Below are 19,972 nucleotides of genomic sequence, written 5' to 3' on the forward strand. Positions count from 1 at the left end.
ATTTAAAAAATATTTAAATATTATTTTTATAAAACATGTTGATTTATCTATAATTTTAATAAAAAATTAAATATATATCTTAGAAAAATAAATTATTAATAAATTTTATTATAAAATAATTAAATCTCAATATAATTCTCAAAGGAGGATGCTCCCATAAAGACGCATAAAATATCTTTTTATAAAGACACTTATGTGTCGCATTATTATTAGACGTATTAATGAACCGGTTATTTTTGAATTTCTTAACAAATTAGAATAAAATCGATTTTTTTATAACAATAATAATAAACTCAATTGTTATCAGATTCGGTCGAACCGACCAATTTACATAACCCACTGGATTATATTCGGTTTAGATTGTGTAAATCGATTGGATCAAATCGGGTCTAATAATTATAATACAGACAATTGAATTTATTATTGTTGTTATAATAAATTGATTTTGTTCTAATTTATTAAAAGATAAATTATTAACCGATTTAATAAAAATGTATAATAATATTATGACACATATAAACGTCTTTAAAAAAGATATTTTTAATGTCTTTATTGAAGCAGTGTCCATTCTCAAAAGATTTCACGGTAAAAAATTGTTGACTAAATTGATGATAGAATAATTAATTTGATTGGTGATAATAAAAGTTACAAACCAAATTGATTATCGAATGAAAACTCAATTACCAAATTGAGGCTTTTCTCTTTTGAACTAAGCCCAATCCATATGTGTGTATATATTCATGCTAATAATGAGATTTGAATTTCGATATCATATATATCATTTAAATTTGAGTAAATGACCATTTTTACCCATAAAAGATATAAACGTTGACTTATAGAAGAAGGAAATTTATCTTGTAACCAAGAAAGATGACTTTTGTGTGCCAGAAATATTCTGACGTTGGTTACGCACTTAGTCCGTTAATATTCGAATCTACGTAGCAACAAAACCACTCCAAACCTATCTACGTGTAACTCAACGTATACCTCTACAAAAACTGAAACCCTAATATGCATTTTTTCTTCCTTTCTTCTCCAATGTTTACTCTAACCCAGAAATTGAAACCATTTCATTTTCGTTGCTTCCTCAAACACAAACACTGACAAAGAAAAACCCTCTAACCGTACCCCTGGCCATGTCTCTGCGCAGATTTAACTCTGCTGCGAGTAATGTAAGTTCCAGCAATGCTTCGAGTTCGAGGAAGAAGAAGAAAAAGAAGCTTGATGGGAGATGCTTCTGTGAACTGGAGGTTGCATTAATGAAATCTAGAACGGTAACAAAACCAAATATATGGTTCATCCAATGTTCTCTTTGGAAGGTAATGGCTTAGCATTTTTCTTTTTTTCTTTTTTTTTTTTGAAGGTTCCATTTTTTTTTTAATTTTCGTTGACATATGGATGGGTGTGGGTATTTTGATTTTTCAGACAAGAGACTGCAAATACTTTATGTGGGTGGATGAGATCGAAGAAGGTTGGAAAGGTCTTGCAAGATCGTTAGCTAAAAGGAATACGGAGTATTCTCATGCAATATGTGAAGATGGGTTGACAATCACTGCAGTTCAAAGGGAGAATCATGAAAGTGGAAAAACTCAGGAGCGAAGTTAGAACAAGTAGATTGTTGCTTGTAACTATAGCATTGGTGGTTGTGTTTTGTTTAGCTTGTAATTTGTATTTAGTGATGAAAATATAGGATTCATGTAATCTGGAGATCGTTGTTGTTTATGAGCATTGTTTGTTGTTAAGAATGACAAACCAGTTTGAACCAATTCAGTTTGTTATATTTGACAGAAATATCCATGAATGATTAATCAAATGGCATAAATAATCATGTGTATTTGCTTTATTTGACTAAATAGGTTATGTAAGATTAATAAGATGTTGTCTAAAATATGCGTTTATCATGTATTAATTTCCGTCATACATAACTGAAACACAGGTCTCTAGTTTTATAACAATGTCTTTAAAGGTTAAAACAAACTTCAACTTGTGATACATTGTGGATTCATAGAGAAACACAAGAGTATAATATCTGTTAAAGAGTACCTCATATTACCAAAATGAAATTAAAGAGTCTAGGAGCTGTACTCAAAACATCATAACAGCAGAATAAAATAGAAGAGTTCATCATCTCTTTTGATCACATGAAACATACCAACAAAACAAACCCAAAAGTCTAATTCAGATTAAAATAAGATTGAACTAATACAGCAAAATAAGTAATTTTCATCAACTAATACAACTATGATATTGGAGTTGAGTTGCTGCTCCTGCTTGAAACAATATTACTGGACTCACTGGATGTTCCTCTACCTTTGACCGTTGTTCCTCTGCCTCTAACAGTTGATGTTGCACCAGGTGTAGGCATAAACTACATAAAACGTATGGTAGTCCCAGCACTAACACCTTGCATTGTTTAAGGTGTAACAATTGGTGTTGTTTTTGAGTTGGTTGTAGGAGGGTTTGTAGCGGGAGGTCTCTTCACATTTCTCCTTTTAATAGGTTTTTTGGTTGTTGCAGCGTTCGGTGGGGATTTGGTTGAGTTTCCTAGAGTTGATACAAGAAGCAACAAATTAGTGATTGCAGAATGTTACATAGTTAATGACAAATGAAATGAATCGGCACTTACAACTGCGGCTTGTGGGGTTGGTAAACCACTTCCATCACCAGTGCCTGCTGCTGCTGTCTCAACATCTGCAGCTTCCAAGGTTTTCTCTCAATACATTTCAGCCAAAACATCAGATCTTTATCCCCCGCATTTACATGCTCCCGAGGTACATCACTCTTACTAATTTTGCCATATATGCATGGCACAAAATCTGTAGTTGACTTCTGGATATATCTCTACTAAGGCAGATATTAACCCCTAACAAAAAATTGGCATTACCAATAATAAAAGTTATGATTATTTTTTAATTTGAACTAATACAACAACATATGGAGAACAATTAAACCAAAAATACTAAATAAATAACAACACAGATAATTAATACATTGTCAAGTAATTCAAGAACAACACAACTCAATAATATTAAGTGTACAATTATAAGAGGTTGAATAATAACACAGATGAATAATACAAGATGCAAACAACATAGCAACTGAAAATCTAACCCTAACCTAAAAATTCTAAAAATATTTATCAAGCCCATCTAAGATGATCAGAATATTCAACAAATTCTCAAAAATATTTTAAGATGAAAAAATTAGTAATGGCATACCTCTGTTCTCTGTGGAGCAACGATGGTGGGCTATGAATAGTGGACAAAGTGGTGCATGCAACAATGGTGGGTTATGGGTAGTGTGGATGACAAGATGATTTCAATGACGGCGGGTAGTGGACGGCGAGATGCAGACGACGGAGGCCTGCTGACGAACGGATTTTTGCTAGTAAAGAAATTCACAAAAATAATCACGTTGTACGTATAGTTTCTAAACCAACAGAGAATCCTTTCGTACAAAAGTTTTGGTTGTCACTTAAGCAAATCCAATAAAATTTATAACCGAAGTATTCAAACCTCTGGTCATATCTCAAGGAATTGTAGGGAAGTATGATTTATTATTGGTTATGAAAAAAGGTATTTTTTTTGTTTTTGAAATAGGAACAAGTAATTTAAATGGCAAGAAAAATAAATTAATAATTATAAAAACTCTTGGCAAGGTATGAGAACTGGAAATCCCATCCTAGTTATCCTTATCAGGTGTGATGAGAATTGTTTGTTGCTCCCACTTAGTTAACCATTACTAAATAAAGGAAAGTCAAGTGGACTAATCAACTTGATTCCTCAAGTCCTAGTCAACTCCTGTGAAAAGACTAGCTTTAGAGGGATCCAAATCAATCAGCAACTTCCAATTTTCAATCAACCGCTGAGTTTGACAACTCAAGTGTCACCAACTACTCAACCAAAGCCAAAAGGGAAGAAAATCTACTCGAATAAAAATGCCTTGACCAGGAGAAGATTAATTGGAAGCATCAATAGCATAAATTAAAGAAAGCAATCATAAATCTGAAATACCTCAAATTATATTAAATAAAGATATCAATTCTAACATAGGAAAGTTCATAAATCAAATTTGGAAAGTAAATAAACCAAGTGATAAAGTAAATAAAAGTAGAAGAGAAATTGAATTTAAGGAACATTGAACCTAGAATGAAGAAATAACCACAAACTAAGAGAAATCCTAATTCTAAAACCTAAGAGAGAGGGCTTGGATTTGGATTTGGGCCGAAAAAGGGCCCAAAAATCGACTTCTGCAATTTTCTGCACGTAGCGTCCGTCACGCGTGCGTGTGGGTCACGCGTGCGCGTCATATGGAGATTTTCTTTGTCACGCGTACGCGTCAGTCACGCGTACGCGTCGTTTGCGTTTTGCGCTAGGCACGCGTCCGCGTCGTCCATGCGTGCGCGTCGCTGCCATTTTCTTCAAAACTCCATTTTGTGCGTTCCTTCCATTTTTGTGTGTTTCCTTTCTATCCTCTAAGTCATTCCTGCCCTATAAAGCCTGAAATTACTTAACACACAGATCACGGCATCGAATGGTAATAAAGGATAATTAAAATTAATATTTTTAAAGTATAGGAAACATGTTTTCACATATACCATAGAATAAGGAAGGAATTGTAAAACCATGCAATTTATATGAATAAGTAAGTGAAGAATTGATAAAAAACACTCAATTGAGCACAAGATAAATCATAAAATAGTGGTTTATCACCTGCGGATAGTGAAGCAACAACTTGATTAAAATGAAAAAATATCTCTGTCGCGGAATGAAGGTGCTCTGGTCTTCTTCTCCGATTTGGAATGGAAGTGACGATAATAACAGAGTTCTGCTAGGGCACAGAGGGGGTGTATATAAGGGTTTTTTTTGCTATTTCTTAACCAAAAAAATTTGGGTTACGCATAGATAGGTTTGGAGTGGTTTTGTTGCCACATAGGTTCGGATATTAACGAACCAAATGCGTAACCAACTTCAGGGTATTTCTGTCTTCTGGCGCACAAAGGTCATCTTCCGTGGTTACAAGATGAGTTTCCTTCTTTCATGGGTATATTTGTTCGCGTTTATATTTTTCATGGGTACAAATGGTCATTTACTCTCTAAATTTTTAACTACTAAACTACCATATTTTAATAAATATTATATTATTCAAAAATTAATTAAAATATATATAAATTAATATTAAATTTAATATGAGTTTTATTTTAAATATTTTGTAATACAAAAATTTTAATATTAAAGTTATACAAAGTTATATCTTTATTTATTTTTTATTTTTATATTTATTTTAGTTGACGGATTTAGTTTTCTTATGTGATATTTATCTTTTTTTTTATTTTGATTATTGTTGGAGTAGTTTCTTTATTCTTCCTGTTATATGTTCTTGTGAAGATATATATATTTTTTTATCGTCTTCTTTGTTCTATCTTTATATATATATTCTTCATCTGAAGATGTCTCTTGAATTTATTTATTTTCTCTCTTTAATGGCTTAATCTCTTAATTGGTATCTCATTTAGGTCTGATGATATTAGCGTTGGTAAAATTATTTCTTATAATCAATAAAAAATATAAATAAGCAATACAAATGATGGTTTGAATAATTAAAATCTTTGTAGTATTATCTGTTTTATTTGTTGTAATAGCGATTGAGTTTCAATATTTTTTGTTGGGATAAACGTCTTGGTAGCAGTATATTATTGAGAGCCTTATTTAAAGTTTAAATAAATTACTTTAACTTCAGATAATATAAGTGTGAGATTGTATAAATTTTTCAATTAGAATTAGAATGGTGTTTCGGTGTTATTGTTGTCTTAGAGTGTCATTAAATTTAAGACAATTATGTTCAATAATTTTTTTGCTGTTCTATCAAATAGCACAAAATTTTTTTGTAGCACTTTGATCTAAAATTTTTAATTTAATTTGAATCTTTAATAATTATTGAGTTAGTAATTTATAATCTGATAAATTTTTTTATAATTTGAATTTGTAATAATTTTGTATGTTATAGCTTAAAAACTTTATTTTTCATTTTTTTGGGTTTTTTTATATCTATTTGTTTTTATTCTCTTAGTGTATACAATTTTTTAATGATATATATAATAGTAAAAATAAAACATTTTAGAATATTTATTATATATATATATTGAATACGTTATTTTTAATAAAAATAATTTAAATACCATAAAATAAAAATACTTGTTAATATTTTTCAACTCATTCTGTTAGATACTGTTTTAGGTGATACAAACTCAAAATAGTATTTAAATTATCAAAATTATTTTTTTGATTTTATTTTTAACTATTATATTGTGAGTAAAAAATATACTTTTATTGTACATTTAATTGGCTTATATAAATTATTTATATTTTTTATTTTTAAAATTGTATAGTATAGACTTTTCTTATAACAAATATTTGAATTTATTTATCTTATTTTTTTTACAATTATATAAAGATATATTTCTGTAATATTAGTAAATTACAGTTAAAAATTAGTAAATAAAATTGCTAATATTTAATTTTTTTTTATCATATTTTTTGTTACAATTATATGAAGAGGTGTTCTTTGTGGTGTTAATAAATTATAGTTAAAAAAGACACAAAAAAAAAATCATAGTTAAAAATTAGTAAACAAAATTATCAATATTTAAATTGTTTAGTTATTACAAAAACAACAACTAATAGCATCTTGAAATAAGTATAATTATAAGAATTTTAAAATATAATTATATGTAAAGTATTACAAAATAATGAAAAAAGTATAAATAGTAAAAGTAATAAGAGTATTTTTCTCAAAATTTTGTTTTAAAAATGCAATAAATATTTTTATTTTCTACTTAATTATCTAATAGAATCATTTCTAAGTAGATAGACTTCGTTCTCTTTATTTGTTGATGTAAATATTTTTTTTATACACGAACTATGAATTTGTGAAATAAAATAATAGTGGTAAAAATCTTATGAATAATATATAAGTAGGTCAAATAATATGAAATTTGAATATTTTATAACTTAAAATTTATTATGATAATATTATTATTATGACACTTTTAATGTAGATATTTATTACATTTAATTAATGTTTTATATTTTTATTGAATAACAATATGTAATAAGATTAATTAATTATGGGAGTTATAGTTTAATTTTTATTTTTTAAAAAATATTTTATTAAAAATTGATTGGTTAATTTCTAAGTTTTGTCAAGTAATTAAAATTGATAATGTGACATCATTAAAAAAAATCATTTAAACTCAATATAAAAAAGTTTGTATCAATTTTTATATAATAAAAATAGGTTGATAGATTTTATCGGATTATCTAACGTGAGAGATTTGGATAATATATAAGAGATTGTAAGTTTAAATCTCATTTTGGTAGAAAGAAGGTAAAATATGCTATGTATGGTAGCTTGGTTTTATTGACAATGGTCATGAAAAATGGAGGAGATGAAAAGAAAGTCAACTAAGATGAAGAAGATAAAATAAAAATGGGAATAAAAGTGAAATTTTAAAGAGAGTAAATCATTGAAATTGTAGTAAAAAAATTAAAAAATTATTTTAAAAGATCAAAACAATAAAAATTTTTTCAAAAATTAAAAAATTTGATAATAATAATAATAAATAACTAATTGTTAAAAATAGTTGGTTTCGACTTTATGGAATAAAATATTGACGTGATACCGCATGAAATTGGTACATAAACATTTGTGTTTGCCAAATAAAATCGTTTTACATGAAACCGAATAGATTTTGGAAATTTATGTGTAATTTATATGTTTTGGAAATTAATGAATTTAATTTTTTTTTGGTTGTCGGTTGTTGAAACTTGAAAGTATTCCCTAATTCTATATGTCAAAGATTAATGTATCGCGAATTTAAGTAAGATTTGAACTCTTAATATTTATTTAAACTGATGAGTAAGTTGACCATTCTATCAAATGGTTAAATTAAGGTAAAAACTCAAGTGAAGTTGACTTCACGTAAAGTTGATACTGAGAGCTGTTAGATGATTTGATTGATTTGACTAAATTTTCATCTAACGGCTCTCAGGTATCAACTTCAACTTCACGTTAAGTCGACTGAATTTCCACCTTAAATTAATTACTTTATTTTTGACAAAACCCCAACGATAAGGTAAACTTAATCATGAGTTGCACTTATGAGTTGTCCAAAACTTACAAAGCAGGCCAAAATATTACAAGACCGTACCCGATACGATACACAATAAGGAGTTGACAAAAATGGAATAATAGCCCAATGAAAGGAACCCATCTCCATATCTGCAAAGAGAAGAAGAACGAAAATACAAGACACATATTAAGATGGGATAGTGTTTTTAAGGGGCTAACACTAAATATCAGAGTGAATGAGAAGAGGATTATTTGGAGCTGCCAGTAACCGTAACTGCTTCACTAAGCCGCCACTCATTTCCAGCTCCATCTTCACTCTTCTCAAACCCTTCTGCGCCGTCGCGTCTTCCCCCGCCAGATCTCTTCCTACTTCCGTCGCTTCCGCCGCCGCGATGCCTGGTTCTGACTCGTCCAACCGGGAGTGGCCGGCGAAGCGCGTGAGGGACACTTTCTTTAAGTTCTTCGAAGAAAAGCGCCATGTCTACTGGCGGTCCAGTCCCGTTGTTCCATTCAATGACCCTACCCTATTGTTCGCCAACGCTGGTTAGTAATCTTTTTCTTTCTCTTATAATCGACTACACTTTGTTAGTTTCAGTTGTCATTTTTTTTGACGTTGTGGTTTGTTCATATGCATTGATTTTGTTATTTTGAGTGTGATTTGACTGTTTTTTGGATTGATTCATATTGAATGTGTTAATTAATTTAGGAAATTTAAGATGATTTTGTGATTGTTAAAATGGTCCCTCTAGATGCTCAGACATAAGCAATCTAAGTATTATGATTGGCTTCAAATTCTCTAATCTGAACACTGAGGAAAAAAGAAAGATTCAAAGCGCTGGCTGCTTGTCATATAAAGTAAATCCAAATAGTGAGATATGGATTAAATGTTATAAATTATCTCGAATTTTCTGCTCATGTTGCTTGCTTTGTTATAGGTATCTCAATTTAGTATGGTGGCTTATTATTTACATTTTTTTATGTGAAATTTAGGTTTCATTGACTATCAAGGTTTCTTTGTGGTTTGGCAGGTATGAACCAGTTCAAGCCAATATTTTTGGGGACTGTGGATCCCAACACTGCCTTGAGCAAGCTCACTCGTGCCTATAATACCCAAAAGTGCATTCGTGCTGGTGGTAAACACAATGACCTTGACGATGTAGGGAAAGATACCTACCACCACACATTCTTTGAAATGCTGGGAAATTGGTCGTTTGGAGATTACTTCAAAGAAGAAGCTATTACTTGGGCATGGGAACTTCTAACAAAAGTATGTTTGTTTTACCTTGCTAGTTAAATGATCATCTTTAGTGTTAGACAAATAAATATGGTGGTAAATACATGCAGTTTGCCACTATGGCCACCGTCACTGACAATAAAGATGATTAACCAACCACTGCCTCTGCTTTGACTGCTGACTCCACCACTACTCCCACTCAATGAATTGCACCACACATACCACTACCACATGGTCTTTTTATTGGGAAGAATGTTGTTTTGTGACTTAAATATAATATAGGAGTTTGTTATTGTTAAATCACCGGTCGTTGTCCATAGCATTGTGAAAATCAATTTGAGCAATGTTCATAGTAGATTTCCAATAAGATTTTATTAGAATGTTGAATTCAATTCGGATTTCTTAGCATGATCCATGATTATTACTATTATTCAATTTGGAGAACTTGGTGGTTTTTATTATTTATTTTCTCAGTTTTTATAATACGTGGTTATATCTTGGAAGCTTATACATTTACATATTTATTGGGTTGCAGGTCTATAAATTACCATCAGATCGCATTTATGCTACATATTTTGGTGGTGACGAAAACGCTGGTCTTGCCCCTGATAATGAGGCTAGAGATATATGGCTAAAGTTTTTGCCTCCTGGACGTGTGCTTCCTTTTGGCTGTAAAGTATGCTTTCTCTTTATTGCTCTTTAAAATGCAAGGTCAAATGTTTTTATAAGACATTCTTGATTTTTTTAATGTTATAGACACATCACACAGTATATGTATATGTGCTATGTATTCTGTAGTTACTATCTATAGCAACTTTTTTGTAACTGAGCCACTTATACTGTCTAGTCTTGGCTTATATTAAAAAATAGTTATGTTTTTATACACCTTAGGTGAATGGTACAAGTACAGTTTTTTTGTTGTTCTGCTTGTCTAATAAGAAATTAATCTTCATGCTTAATTGACATTGCAATAATTACATTTGTATTTATGGCATACTATGATAACTGTGTGATTGCTGGTAGTTTCCAGTGATTAATAAACTGAATTTACACACCTTCTCTCCTTGTTAATAATATTTCTTCTTGGAAAAAGACAAGTTGAAAATATGTTCCCAGTTTGAAGATTGTTTAGTCTGATCAGTGCTGGGTTTACAAGAGCTTGTTTTGTATTTACAAGAGTCGTACGACATGCAAAGATATTTAATAGTTACATTAAATTGTGTTTGAATCTTCATATCTAACTAGGTTTGCATCTTTGGATATATATGTATATATATAGGACAATTTCTGGGAGATGGGTGAGACTGGTCCTTGTGGACCTTGCACCGAAGTACATTTTGATCGAATTGGAAACCGTGAAGCTTCATCATTAGTTAATAATGATGATCCTACATTAATTGAGATATGGAACCTTGTCTTTATTCAGGTATTATGATGACTGCATAGTATGGGGACTTTTGGTACAATAGTGCTCTCTACTCTCGAGTATCAAATATTTTCCAAAACCCCGTGAAATTTGCAGCTAATTCATTTTTTGGGAATAACTATTGGATTTTATTCTGTTTACTTCTTTGACCTTTTTTTCGTTGATTTGCCTCAACAGTATAATAGGGAGGCCGATGCTTCTCTTAAACCTCTTCCAGCAAAGCATGTTGATACCGGCTTGGGTTTTGAACGTTTGACATCTGTACTACAAAACAAAATGAGCAATTATGACACTGATGTCTTCTTGCCAATCTTTGATGCTATTCAGTTGGTATGTCATTTAATTCATTAGATAATTAGAGCCATGTATATTTCCTTTTCATTTTTGGAACAGTGATAATTTTAAGTCGTGTATTGGGCAAGTTGCCACTTCTAATGCTCTTTACCCTTTGACAACACATTAAGTGCCTCATTCTAACATCAAAATATCCTAATTCTCTACATAAATGAGTTGGAAGTTTTACGTGAAAATTTTGAAGATTTTTGTTCTTTCTGAATTGTTACTTGTTAGCTGCATAAATATCCAGTTGACATACAAAATCCTGAGTGATGACATGCATTTTAATGCATTTTTTCACATCTTGTGAATACTTTTTTGAGATGTTGAAAAATGATGTCAGCTTTTATTTTAAAAAAGAGAGATAGTTTTTATGTTTGGTGCTAGTACCTGTGTTAATACCTGATGTTATGTTTGTGACTGTAAAGTTCCTGATATTATGCTGATTTGTAATTGTGTTTTCCTATAACCTGTCTGTAGGAAACTGGTGCTAGGCCATATTCTGGTAAGGTTGGGCCAGATGATGCAGATAAAGTTGACATGGCATACAGGGTTGTTGCAGACCACATCAGAACTCTATCATTTGCTATTGCTGATGGGTCTCGTCCTGGTAGGATTTCGTGAACTGTATTTCAAATTGTTTTCTTTACAAGTTTCAAGTTACACTGCTTTTTCCTTTTCCCCTTTGTCTTGAGGAGGCCTGCTTCTCAGCAGGATTGTACTCGTGTATGTAAGGCTTTGTAGAGGTACATGAGTATGTTTCTATCTGAACATCTCGTAACCATATATCTCTTTCTCTTGAAGTCTGCGAATTTAAACTTCTGATGTGTCTGATAATTATTTTTCTCCCAAAAAAAAAAAGCTCTGTACCTGCGTTAATTGTGTCAAGTTTGCTTCCTTCTGCAGGCAACGATGGCCGGGAGTATGTTCTTAGGCGTATTCTCCGTCGTGCAGTTCGGTATGGCCGTGAAGTTCTAAAAGCTAAGGAGGGGTTTTTTAACAGGTATGTATATGATACTTGAGCATATTAGATTTGTTTCCAGATCCGAGAAAAGTTTTTTAATTTTTGGCCGGATTCCATGAATTTTTGGTTAATATAGGCTTGTAAGTGTTGTGGTCAAGGTGATGGGCGATGTTTTCCCTGAGCTAAAACAACAGGAGGCACACATCAGGGATGTAATTGAAGAGGAGGAGGAAAGTTTTGGCAGAACCTTAATTAAGGTAAGGTTGATAACATGTATAAAGACATTTTCTGGGGGTTATTCCTTATCAATCTGTCTATGGGATTATCATCTCTTAGTTTAGTTTTGTTTTTTGTGAACTCAATTGGTAATTGGTTCGTGTGTAGGTTTTATAGCATTATCTCTCTCTCTCTCTCTCTCTCGCTCTCTCTCTCTCCACATCCCTTGTGTAAAAATGAAAGTAACCTCACTGTTTTACTTCTCCAGGGGATTGAGAAATTTAATAATGCTGTTCAACATGTTCAGGACAAACAGCTGAGTGGAGAGGCAAGTACAATCTGTTATTTTTCCTGTTACCTCACAATCTTTTTCTGGTTACTTATTGTGTAGTTATGTCTTCTTAAGTTGGGTTCCTGCAAGTAAATCAAATAATATTTGATGTTCTTAGGAACAATAATTTCTTCCCCCCCTCCCCTCCTTTTTTTTTTAATTTTTCTTTTATTTTTTGACATTCCCTTATGCCACAGCCCATATGGTTTTATTATCTTCTCAGAGATTGATGAGGTCAATGTTATCATGTTCGCATTTTTGGCTAGCAAGAGTATTTGTGTGTGTGTTTGTTTTAAACCAAAAAGAAAAAAAAATCAAAAGGAGGAAAGCCAAAAGGCAGCTGTGTGGGAATACCCCTACGAAAACAACAAAGCCTTGTCCCACTAGGTGGGGTCGGTTACATGGATGATGGATCAAAAGACACCATTAAACTCTATCATGTATCATGTTTATAGAGAGATCGTTTACATGTAGATCTCGTTTGACCACCTCATGGATGGTCTTCCTCTGTCTTTCACCCCTTATCCATCTTCCATTTCATCTACCTTTCTGACTGGGTGCTCTATTGGTTTTCTTCTTACATGTCCAAATCACCTGAAACGCAACTCTACCATCTTTTCCACAATAGGTGCTACTCCAACTCTCTCTTATATCTTCGTTCTTTATTCTATCCAATCGCATATGACCACTCATCCATTTCAACATCTTCATTTGTGCTACACTTAATTTATGTTTGTGTTTTCCTTTGGCCGCTTAACACTCTGTACCATAAAGCATAGCAGTCTGATAGCAATACGATAGAATTTACCTTTAAGTTTTAAAGACACTTTTTTGTTACATATAAAACTAGACGTACTCTGCCATTTTGATCAACCTGCTTGGATCATATGATTTACATCTTGTTCAATCTCTCCATTATCCTGTATGATGTATCCTAGATACTTAAAACTTTTAACTTTTTGTACGATGTTTTCTCCAATCTTCATCTCTGTATTAAGGTTTTTTCCTTCGGCGGCCGAACTTATATTCTATATATTCCGTCTTGCTACGGTTTATGTGCAGACCATACACTTCTAGAGCGTCTCTCCATAAAATTCAACTTCTTATTTAGGTTTTTTCTTGACTCTCCCATAAGAACGATATTATTAGCAAAAAGCATGCACTATGACACAGGTTCTTGGATATACTCGGTGAGTATTTCCAAGACCAATGTGAAAATATATGCACTTAAGGATGATCATTGGTGTAATCCTATGCCAATAGAAAATTCTTCTGTCATACCACCTTTAGTCTTCACACTAGTTGTAGCTCCATCATATGTCTTTAATTGCACAAATATAAGTAATCTTTACTCTCTTCCTTTCTAAAACCTTCCATAAGACCTCCCTTGACACTCTATCGTACGTTTTTTCTAAATTAATAAACATCATATGTAGATCCATTTTATTACTACAATACCTCTCCATCATCCTTCTTAACAGGTATGTAGCTTCAGTGGTGGATTTGCCTGGCATAAAACCAAATTGGTTAACTGTTGCCTGTGTCTCTTGTTTCAACCTCCGTTCTATCACCCGTTCCCATAACTTCATGGTATGGCTCATGAGCTTGATAAACAGGAAAAAAAAGGAAGGAAAGTTGACTTTTGTTAACAACTTGTGGAGGAAGTCCTTTTATGGCAAGTGTCTTTTTCTGCTTCATGGGATTATGGAACTGTAAATATCCTGTATATTTGTTGTGAAATTCATTAAATTTAAACCCTTGATGTTTTATGAAAAAGCTATTGGTTGCAAATAATTAATTTACCACATTGGTCACATTTGTTATTGAATTGTGTTTCTGATACTCTTGACAGGGTAAAGGAGTGTTTGATTATTTTGTATATTATTAATATACTTCTACTAAATTTCGGTTTTGTTTTGCATGACTGTAACTTATTTGATATGATTTAATTTTTCACATTGTTATTACTCGGGTTGGGAGTTGTTTTTGGGCTATTCGTTATGGAGTTATCTCTTGTTTTCAGGAAGCATTTGTCCTCTGGGATACATATGGGTTCCCAATAGATCTCACTAAGGTAGGTTATTTGCTCGACATTATTGAATCCTTGTCATCAAGCATTCTGTATCTTTTATTTCTAAGTATTTCCATCTTTCAGCTGATGGCTGAAGAAAAAGGTTTAACTGTTGATGAAGATGGATATAATAAGGCCTTGGAGGCTGCAAGAGAGCGATCAAGGAATGCTCAAGCAACGGTATTCTATTTGCTTGAATTGCTCTTCCCAAAAAAAAAAAAATGCAGCACAGGCAAAAGCCGAGATTATTGTTGATAGTTTGACACCCATTTATTCTTTTTCTCCTGACCTCTTCCTGACCATCCATTATTGGCAGCAAGCAGGTGGTGCCATTATCATGGATGCTGATGCTACCTCAATGTTGCACAGAAGGGGCATTGCTCCAACTGATGATAGCTTCAAATATGTTTGGTTCAAGGTGAGACCTTTTTTCTAAGGTATTTAGCCTTATGTCATGAAGACATTTTAATTCTCAGAGACAAGAAAAGGATAGTGGCAAAAGAACAAAAAAGAAAATCAGAGGAGGAATAATTTAATACAAAGGATGATAAGCGATATTTACAATCTGAGAAAGCAAGAGTCAATGAAATAATAATAAATTGTAGTCTTGTAATTCTGCTTTGTATATAATAAGATTGTCTTTGGAAACATGTAGGCACATGGATATAATAGATTGTGTAATATAGATTGCTGATACCCAACAAAAGTCACAAGAAACCAATGATGCCAACATAAATTGCCAGTATTTCATTATTGCAAACATGTTAAGGGACATGGATACTCTTAAATCCTCACTCTGCATTTCAAATAATGACATCAGAATAGGTTACTGGCTTAAGTTTTATGCTTCTCACATTTGCCAAAACCCACTTTCCCGTAAATAAAAATTGTCACTTTTATCTTCTCAATTATGTTAGTTGTTCAAGAGAGAAAAGTAGAGGGAAATACTAGACATTGATGCCTGCATTAGTATGGTGTAAACCACCAAAGAGAGAAGTTTTTATTTTTCTCTCTCTTTCCCTGTCCCTACTCCTCTCTCTTTACAGTTTGGATATGTTAATAACATGCATCATTATAACTCATGCAAAAATATGTAGTCAGAAAAACTTGCTAATTTGGGGTTTTCAATCCACCATTTCTTGTCTTAGGACCACGAGAGTGTGGTGAAAGCAATATACACTGGTTCCGAGTTTGTTGAATCTGTTGAAACTGATGGTGACATTGGTGTCGTTCTTGAATCTACAAGTTTCTATGCTGAACAAGGTGGTCAGGTATGGCTCCATATATGTGTTACGTATTTGCATGTATTTACATTTTCTGTAAATTTACCATAATGACTTGATACAACTGGCTCTGAGCCTCTGGCAGATATTTCTTAAACAATTTTTCACGTAAAACTTTGTAACCAACCTTGGAATACATTTTGGATAAATGTTTTTCATATTTGCCTAGAGATATTTAGAAACTTAGGGTAGGCACTAGGGTTGATTGGTGTAATGTGTCCTGACCCTCAAGCCTTGCGATGCTTTATGTTTTTCTACCTTTTCCTCTAAATAAAAAAATCCTACCTTTTGAATGTGTTAGTGTCGTGTATGTGATTCATTTCTTTTTCTTTTTTTATATATATAAAAAACAACTCTACATATAGATTTTCGACACTGGATCACTGGAGGGTCCACATGCATCATTCAAAGTTCACAACGTACAAGTATTTGGAGGTTTTGTTCTCCACATTGGTTCTAATGGGAATGGAATCTCTGTTGGTGACAAAGTAGTATGCAAGGTAAACTTTCATACGTGAATGGATTTTTTCATGAATTCATCCTATGATTATTTATCTACATTTTTTCTTTTACTTTAAATACCTTCTTGATTTCTTGTCATCTTACATTTTCCTATCTCTCTCTCTATTTATTTTTTTATTTGTTATACTTCATTTCATTTGCAGGTTGATTATGGTAGGCGTTCCCTTATAGCCCCCAACCATACCTGCACACACATGTTAAACTTTGCTCTTAGGGTATGTTCGAACACTGTTGAGTTGGACTTATTCATTCCTTTGCACGTCGTTGTTGCTAAAATTTCTTATGGTGAATACAGGAAGTACTTGGGGATCATGTTGACCAGAAAGGATCCATTGTTCTTCCTGAAAAATTGAGATTTGATTTTTCTCATGGTATGCTTTGTTCCATTTCATTGTTAGAATTAGGTGAATGTAAAAAATTATTATTAATTTATGCTGAAATGAATAGGCAAGCCTGTTGATCCCGACAATTTGAGGAAAATCGAATCAATTGTTAATGAGCAAATTAGGGATGAATTAGATGTCAATGCAAAGGAGGCAACTCTTGCTGAAGCCAAGCGTATTAATGGCTTACGAGCTGTGTTTGGAGAAGTAAGTGGTGTAATTTTACTATTTTTCTTGTCCCATGCAGGACAGTGTTCTTCAAGATTTTTCTTTGATGTAGGTTTATCCTGATCCCGTAAGAGTTGTATCAATCGGAGAAAAAGTTGAGGATCTCCTTGCCGACCCTGAAAATAAAAAATGGTTATCTATTTCATCAGAATTATGTGGTGGTGAATATCTTGGCATAAATCTCCTTTGTAGCTTTCTTACCTTTCTGCCCGAGATTTCATTTATTATTATTATTATTATTATTATATGTGCTAGGCACCCATATATCAAACACAAGAGAGGCCAAAGCTTTTGCTCTTTTATCTGAGGAGGGAATTGCAAAGGGAATACGCAGAATAACAGCTGTGACAACTGATCGTGCTTCTGATGCAATAAGAGTTGCAGATGAATTTGAGCAGCACGTAGACAATGCAGCCAAGTTAGAGGGAAGTTCACTGGAAGAGGTTGGTGTTGTGTATATGTTTCTGCTTGCGTTTCTAGCTGGTTTGTGTTGCTGTTTTTATCAGTTTAATGCTGAAAGGTCCAAGCAAGGTGCATATCTAAAACCACTCAGGCACTCAGCAACTGATTGTGTGGCCAGTAATATCAAACCAGTTTATTATTAGAGCGAGTCCTAATAGGGGCTCACCGCAGCCACGGCTTGCCTGGACTTGTTCTTAGCCGAGTATGGAAATGTGAATAAATTTGGGAGCCTAACAATTCAATTTAGTGCATACCCCTTCTGCAGAATTGATACTTGCTCCCATTTTCTCTTCATCTGCGTTATTAACTTATCTTCATTAGCATAAAGATATGCATCTTATGCTTCGTTTCCGACATTGTAATCATTGGATATTCTATTTCCTTGTCACAGAAAGTTTTGTACCTGAAAAGCAATGTGGAAACCTTATCTATTCCTGCAGCCAAGAAAGCTGACATAAAGAACAAGATAGTCCAACTTCAGGTGTCTTGCATGGAATAAATTTGCAGCCTTTATTCTCTTTTCTTATTCATTTTTAGAAATCCTTTTCTTTTATCTTACGCATTCATTCATGCCCTAAGTCCTATTTTCTAGTAACATTTTCCTTTTTCCCTTTTGGGTAGGATCGGGTGAGAAAAGCACAAAAGCAAATTGCTGAAGAAAATAAACGTAAAGCTGTGACGATTACAGCTGAGAAGGCTGAACTTGCTGCATCAGATGGGAAAACATTTTGCGTGTCCCAGGTTGAAGTTGGTCTGGATGTAAACGCAGTACGTGAAGCAGTTACAAAAGTCATGGAGCAGAAGGTATTTATTAATTTGAAACCTATTCCTTGATTTTTTGGCACCTATTACACTATTGAAGCTCAGATTTTGTGATCTTAATTTGTTATCGTTCTTATGCTTCACGAATTAATTATCATAGTGTCCTTGATAAATCAAACACTAATAACTTGTACTGGTGATGGCTAATGAACAGGGTATATCTGTTATGGTATTTAGCACTGACAAGTCTACAAACAAGGCTGTAGTTTGTGCTGGCGTGCCGGAGAAAGGTGATAAAGGCAAGCTGGATGTTACAGAGTGGCTAACCAACGCTTTAGGGCCTCTGAAAGGGAGATGCGGTAAAGGAAAAGGTGGTCTTGCAACAGGCCAGGTTAGTATAAAACTTTGACATTGGCATCTAATGTTTTGCCATGCAGATAAAAATGGTTTCCTTTTTCAACAGTGGGAGTGGAAGTTAACTGTTTCCATCTCTGACAATACCTAATTTAAAGTCATTTAAAAGTGTTTTCACACTAATAGTGCTTAGAAATTAAAATTTTCAAGTAGTTACATGTTTTTTTGGAATCATGCAAGACTGATTTGTGAGTCCATCTTTTTCAGGGTACAGATGCATCACATGTAAGTGAGGCTATGGATCTTGCAACATCATTTGCATCAATGAAATTGACTTAATGGTCAATTGCATTACTTTCTTGGTGTGATCAAACTTGATACATTCCTTGATCTGTCTGGAGGGAAGGCATTGACAATTAGATCTTGATTAATAGAACACATTTTAGTAAAATATTATTTGGGTTGATACAAATGAGGAGTAAAATTCAGTTTTTATATCTTCTCAAATTACAAATTCTCACACAGAATAGCAGTTACTTGATCTAAACGAGCAATATATCAAAGATTTTTTAATGGTCATTTATTATAAAAGCACTTGTATATCTTTGTTTTTGTTTCCTATGACCAATTCAACACTTAATTTGTACTAGTTAGGACGCATTCCTCATGCATAGGGTTATACTGTAGAATATTGATTATGCAACGATAATAAAAAATGTAGAGTTAATAATCAAAATCGTTTCCGAAAGATTACTCGATCTCCATACTAGTTCCTAAAAGATAAAATTAATCAAAATAATCTTCGAAAAATAATTGTGTTGGTAGAGTTTGTCTTTTTTTTTTTTTTTGGTGAACGATTTTGTCTTTTTGTCATCTCAGTTAATGATGTGGCTAATGGTTGGTGAAGTGGAACATCAACTGATAGTAGGGTGCACACAAAATGACGTAGTTTTAATTTTTTTTTTCCCCTCCAAGTGTTGAAACGACACTGTTTGATGTTCAGAATGGACATTCAAATGTTTCTCTCCATCACCACCTCTCATAACAACCATCTTTCTGTTTCGCTCCAAAATCTTTGTTTTTTGGCGTGAAATGCTTGTGTTCGAGGTGGTGAATCGGCGGTAGCGCTGCGAGATCTTGCGGCGTTCAAAATCCCTGATTTGGAGTGTGTTCGGTGACCCTTTTGCGAGATGGGTACGTGTCAAGTGAACGGAGGCGGTGGCGACGGTGGCAACGTAGGTCTAATAATGGTGGCAATGGTGGTTACTGT

General features: G+C 32.9%; 1 protein-coding gene across 4 annotated transcripts; it reads left to right on the forward strand.

Annotated features, from left to right (window-relative positions):
* Positions 1 to 8,197: 8,197 nt before the first annotated feature.
* On the forward strand, positions 8,198 to 19,293 carry ALATS (Alanyl-tRNA synthetase). 4 transcript variants are annotated; one of them, XM_088506551.1, is made up of 23 exons: positions 8,198 to 8,673; positions 9,159 to 9,397; positions 9,900 to 10,040; positions 10,644 to 10,790; positions 10,968 to 11,120; positions 11,607 to 11,736; positions 12,033 to 12,129; positions 12,227 to 12,347; positions 12,575 to 12,634; positions 14,661 to 14,711; positions 14,793 to 14,888; positions 15,025 to 15,126; positions 15,857 to 15,979; positions 16,357 to 16,491; positions 16,657 to 16,728; positions 16,809 to 16,884; positions 16,961 to 17,103; positions 17,177 to 17,285; positions 17,380 to 17,567; positions 17,978 to 18,067; positions 18,208 to 18,390; positions 18,563 to 18,743; positions 18,977 to 19,293. In XM_088506551.1, the coding sequence occupies exons 1-23, from the start codon at positions 8,367 to 8,369 to the stop codon at positions 19,039 to 19,041; spliced, it is 3,009 nt and encodes a 1,002-aa protein (XP_088362677.1). In that variant the 5' UTR covers positions 8,198 to 8,366; the 3' UTR covers positions 19,042 to 19,293. The 4 variants fall into 4 exon arrangements, with proteins under 4 accessions (XP_088362677.1, XP_088362673.1, XP_088362676.1 ...); XM_088506547.1 differs by having other exon boundaries at positions 18,563 to 18,739; positions 18,970 to 19,293; XM_088506550.1 differs by having other exon boundaries at positions 8,255 to 8,673; positions 12,575 to 12,638; positions 14,665 to 14,711.
* Positions 19,294 to 19,972: the final 679 nt, after the last annotated feature.

Source organism: Arachis ipaensis, chromosome B3, assembly GCF_059453495.1.
Source record: "Arachis ipaensis isolate K30076 ecotype BB chromosome B3, ASM5945349v1, whole genome shotgun sequence".
NCBI classification, from domain to species: domain Eukaryota; kingdom Viridiplantae; phylum Streptophyta; class Magnoliopsida; order Fabales; family Fabaceae; genus Arachis; species Arachis ipaensis.